This window comes from Penaeus chinensis, chromosome 21 (genome assembly GCF_019202785.1).
Source record: "Penaeus chinensis breed Huanghai No. 1 chromosome 21, ASM1920278v2, whole genome shotgun sequence".
NCBI classification, from domain to species: Eukaryota; Metazoa; Arthropoda; class Malacostraca; order Decapoda; family Penaeidae; genus Penaeus; species Penaeus chinensis.
The window spans coordinates 1,698,460-1,703,459 of NC_061839.1; the positions used below are offsets into that span (position 1 = coordinate 1,698,460).

At 51.6% G+C, this 5,000-nt stretch overlaps 1 protein-coding gene across 1 annotated transcript in view; it reads left to right on the top strand.

Moving 5' to 3' along the window:
• Nucleotides 1-5,000, top strand: part of LOC125036667 (single-minded homolog 2-like) — a 95,306-nt gene that overhangs the window by 89,652 nt on the left and 654 nt on the right. The window contains exons 7-9 of the mRNA XM_047629462.1: nt 2,350-2,456; nt 2,837-3,234; nt 3,357-5,000. The exon at nt 3,357-5,000 is cut by the window's right edge and continues 654 nt beyond it. Coding sequence (XP_047485418.1) covers nt 2,350-2,456; nt 2,837-3,234; nt 3,357-4,112 — 1,261 coding nt within the window. The 3' untranslated portion in view covers nt 4,113-5,000. The remainder of the gene's footprint in view (nt 1-2,349; nt 2,457-2,836; nt 3,235-3,356) is intronic.

The window sequence follows — 5,000 nt, forward strand, 5'->3', positions numbered from 1 at the left end:
TGCTGTCTGTGCACACGCGTTAATTTCACATCCCTTACGATGGTAATAACTTCCCTGATGAGATTAAAACACAATGCCCTTTATGCACCCATGGTATAAGGTCTATATTGGAAAAATGTTAATATTGCTTTTGACTTGGCTAATATAGGCAATTTACGACCCTATTCGCGGAATGAATAAGGGTCATATCGCTTTCAAATACAAAATTCTCTCAAAGTGAGATGAAGCACACGAAATCAGACCTTAAAGATAGACATCATAAATGCGCATATTATATCACACACCACAATATACTTCTCTTATTGTGTGTAATCATGACTCAATCAGCTAACAAGAGTGTGTAGTGGGAAAGTTAAAGACATATCAAAAATCTAAAATTACACCCTCGCCCGGACGCCTTGAATGGGGAATGAGCTGTTTTCGAAGGATGTACGAATTAGCACATAAGAATTAACGCATAAGAATCTCGATGACAATAGATTCTGGCGGAAGGGTAACCGCGTGCGTGTGAACTTTTTTATGAATGAAAATATATAAGGATGCTGTTAACTGAAGGTAGAAAAGTAATAGAAAAGCTGACTCTCTGGATGAACTTTGATTTAATCCTGAATTTCGATTGTTGTTTTAACTAAGTGATCGAAATAACTAAAAGTTGTTTCTCTACCGCGTTGGAACAAGTCAGTCCGCGATCATCTTTTCTTTCATTTCTTTTCACTGTTTTTTTTTTTTATTCTTTTCTTTTCTTTTTGTTCCTTATTCCCGAAGCAAAGATCCTAATCAACGACAATAAATCACTCGAAAATCACACGAGTGGCCACGCCAACCCAGACACAAACCTTTAGCACTCTACGCCACGCTCAGCACCACACTACGATCTCTGCGTCACCACAGCACACAAGTGATCCACGCTACGCACCACACTTAACGCCACACTGCGATCCCTATGTCACCTTTACACTACACACCACAAAACCATCACTACATTCACCACAACACACAAACTCCCATCACGCCACACGCCGCGCTCAGCACCATCGCCACAATCAGAAACATACCACACTACACTCATCACATTCACCATACCCGGCCTACCCCCCCTTGCCCCTGCCTCTACCCCTCCCCCCTTCTCCTAGCCCACCCCAGGCCGCCCAGAAAGAACTCAATGTGTCATTATTTTCCCATTGAAAGTCGCCTCAGCTGATTGATGGGAACTCTTACTGTGATTTGACGATAAATACGCGATAAAGAGAGGGGCTGATCTCTCGATGGTCATTATGGTGGGGACATTACCTGGTGGGGGCGGGAGGGGGGAAGGGGGAGGGAGGAAAGGTGGGAAGGAAGGGGGAGGGAGGGAAGGGGGGAGAGGGAAGAGGAGGAGAGGTGGGAAGGTGGAAGAGAGGATGGGGGGAGGTGGACAGGGGAATGGGGAGGGAGAGAAGGAGGAGGAGGTGGAGGAGGAGGAGGAAAGGGAGGGAAGGTGGAAGGGAGGGTGGTGAAGTAGATAAGGAGAAGAAGAAAGAGAAGGGTGAAGTGGGAGGAAGGATGGGGAGGGAAGGAAGGAGGAGGGGGGAAAGGGAGGGGTTAGGGGGAAGGACGATAAAAAGGGGGGAGGGGGAGGGAAGAGAGAAAAGTAGTAGAGAAGAGGAAAGGGAAGGAAGGAGGAGGATGGGAGATGAGGAGGAGGAAGAGGAGAGAGTAAAGGAGAAGCAGAGAGGATGAGAAGAGCGCGGAAGGGGAGGAGAGGCAACGAAGGAGAGGAGGAGGGAGGAGAAGGCAGGACTTAGCAGTGGGAGAGGAAAAGAGGAGGAAGGGAAGGGAGGGAGGATAGCAAGAAGTAAGAGAGTGCTTGGCGTAAAAGGAGGAAGAAGGCAAAGGAAATACTGATATATTTTCGCTTGGGTTTTCCCGTACCTTTTATATAAAAAATCACCCATATTAATGTAAAGTAAATCATGTTCATTTCGGCGAACGTAAAAATGCTTATGAATGAGAATGCGCATCTCTCGCAATGTGAAGATATTAATTCTCGTTAATACCTTTTTCTACATTAATGAGGAGTCCGTGGTTTGACTTTGATACACGGACAGGGAATATAATAACTTTGATATTATTAACAGGGAAAATATGACCTTTAAGTTTCTTCAACATACGTTGACAACTTCGACCCACATAGATAACTGGCAAAATAATCAGCCGTGTTACTCTAACCCATTTTCCTTCTTCCAGCGGCGAATTCTACCTCATATGACTTTACATTTTATCAACACAATTTGACAACTTCAATCTCCATAGAATGCTCGCAAAATGATATTGAACCAGTGTTCTAACTCGCTTCCCTTCTCGTTCCAGCGGCGAGTTCTACCTGGGCTACAACCGCTCCTCGCTGGCCGGCGTGTCGTGGTACCACCTGATCCACCCCGAGAACATGCGGGAGGCGCAGACCAAGCACAGGCTCAGTGAGTGCAGCGTGTGTGTGTTTTTCTATCTTCTCTTTTCTGTGTTCATGTTGAGGGCCTTTAGATGTGTATGCCTTATCTCTCTCACTCTTCTCTTTCTCCTTCTCTATCTGGCTCTCTTCTCTCTCTCTCTCTATCTATCTATCTATTTATATCTCTCTCTTTCACTCTCTTTCTCTCTCTCTTCCTCTACTCGCCTCTCTTCTCCTCGCTTTTTGTTATTTTTTATCACTGTCCACATGCCTATTAAGTATCAGCTCTTATTTGTAGTTCTGTAGGAAGTTACATTAATAAATTATAAGTCCTGTTATATTATTGAAGTAAATAATATGAACCTCTCCAGCCATAACACATTATCTAAACCTTCATGAACTTTGCAGTCACAGCCAGTGAGCAGGATCGCTCGTGCATTCTTCTGCTGCGCCTGCAAGCGGCTGGAGGAACGTGGCGGTGGGTCCACTGCGTCCTTCAAGTCAAGGACGGGATTGAGTCGGGTCAGCAGGCTCAGCAGAACTCTCAGCAGAGCCAGCAAGGCACCAGCAGTACCGCTAACGGCGGCAGCAGCAATAGCAGCAGCGGCGGCGGCGGCGGCCAGAGCCAGCAGCCGGTGATCGTGGCGACGAACCAGGTCCTGGGCGAGAAGGAGGCGGCCGTCCTGCGCGCCAACTCGTGGCTCTACCACTACTACACGATGCAGTCCAAGCTGCAGTACGGCCTCGCCTACGACACGCACGCGCACCGCGTCCACGCCTACTACCCGCAGGTCATGACCTATCAGGTGAGGCACCGATTACTGTTGCTTGTTCCTTCCTTGGGCGCTCACTTGAGCCTAAATTGCGAAACGAGAGTAACTGTTCATTTCTTGAAGTGTTAAGCTCATGATCTCTCTCCGCTTTACAGACCGACGCCGCCTCCTCGTACATGCCGCCCACGACCCTCAACGGAAGCCACGCCCATTCTCACACCCACGCGCCCGCCGCCCACTCACCCTACTCGCTGGCCTCGCCCTCCGCCTACGCCCACCTGCAGCACTACCACCACCACTACTCCGTCCGCCTGCAGCACGGCCTCGACTACTCGCGCGACCCCGCCTGGGGATACTACGACGCCGCCGCCGCCGCGCCCTCCGACCAGCCCGCCGCGCAGCACGTCGCGCCCGCCACCCCGACGCCCGTGCACACGCCCAGGTCGAGCAAGAAGAGCGCCTCGCCCAACTCGTCGCCTCGAAGGTCACCCTCGACTCCCCAGTCCGCCCACGGCATCTCCGAGGGCGGCGGCGTGGCGGTGGCGACGCCCGTGGCGGTGCGGGCGGCCCCCGCCGGCGTGCACAAGGGCGCCTCGTCGCCCGAGCTGGACCAGCTGGAGGCGCCGTGGAAGGCGTCGCCGACGCAGGAGGTCCCCGACTACCCCGAGTACTCGCCCTACATCACGCCACCCTACTCGGCGGCCACGCCCACCAAGCACCACGTCTTCTCCTTCGAGCAGAGTGACCCGCGCGACATGGGCGTTGGGCGCGACCAGCGGGTGCCGTCCGTGGAGTCGGGCGAGCTGCCCCTGTGGCCGTCTGACCTTCCCGCGAAGGCGTCGCCGTGGCTGCCGACCTTCGACGACGGCGCGGCGCTGCCCCTCCGGCACCTGCACCACGCCACCCTCTGAGCCGCCTGCGCGCCGCGCTTCCCGTGTGATATCTAGCCTATGAATCGGGCGTCGTTGCAGCGGCTCTCCGTCTGTGGGAGCCGCCCTCTGCAGGGGCGCCGAGGACGCGAGGCCGTCGCTCTCCTGCCGTCACGTGAGGGGGGAGGGGGAGGGGACCCGGAGCCTCGGAGTCCCCCTCCAAAGCCTCCTGAGTTCCTGCGAGTCAGTGACGTGACTCGGAGCCATTCGTCAACCTCGCCTGACCTGTGCTGTGACCTGGTCTGCCATACCGCTGTTCCCAGGTCGTTTGCCCTTCCCCTTGTATATACTCGTCCATATATATATTTAGATGAAAAATGTCCATATCTCGTCCACTTTCTCTCCTAAGAGGAAGCCAAATACAACGCCTTTCGCCTCGAGCGCCCTAGGCATGCGGGCCGATTCCAACATAGACCACGATCTATGTTCGGGTATTCGGTTCCTGAACGAAACCAATGAAGCTGGACCTTTCCACTTCAACCAGGCAAGAAAGGCATAGCTTCGGAACACATCCAGCAAAGGGACTTGGGAACAGGGCACAATGTGAATGATTACATAGGAGTTAAAGCATATTGGGTACCTTAGTTTCTGCAGGTGTCTACCACCAAAGAGTGTTCACAGTCATCCACTGCAGTATTTGCTTCCTACACTTCGCCCAGGCAAAGGAGGTCCCAACGAGGGCTTTATAACCTGACATCAATATATTTTTATACTTTGTGAACTTTCGATATTAAGTGTACAGATATATCAGCGTGATTGTATGTGTTGGTGTACGTATCCATTCTTTGTGTATACTTGTAAATGCATTTGTATGCGGACAGCAAGTTCGCATCTTTGTATTCATTATTTTTACCGCATTTATTAACTCAC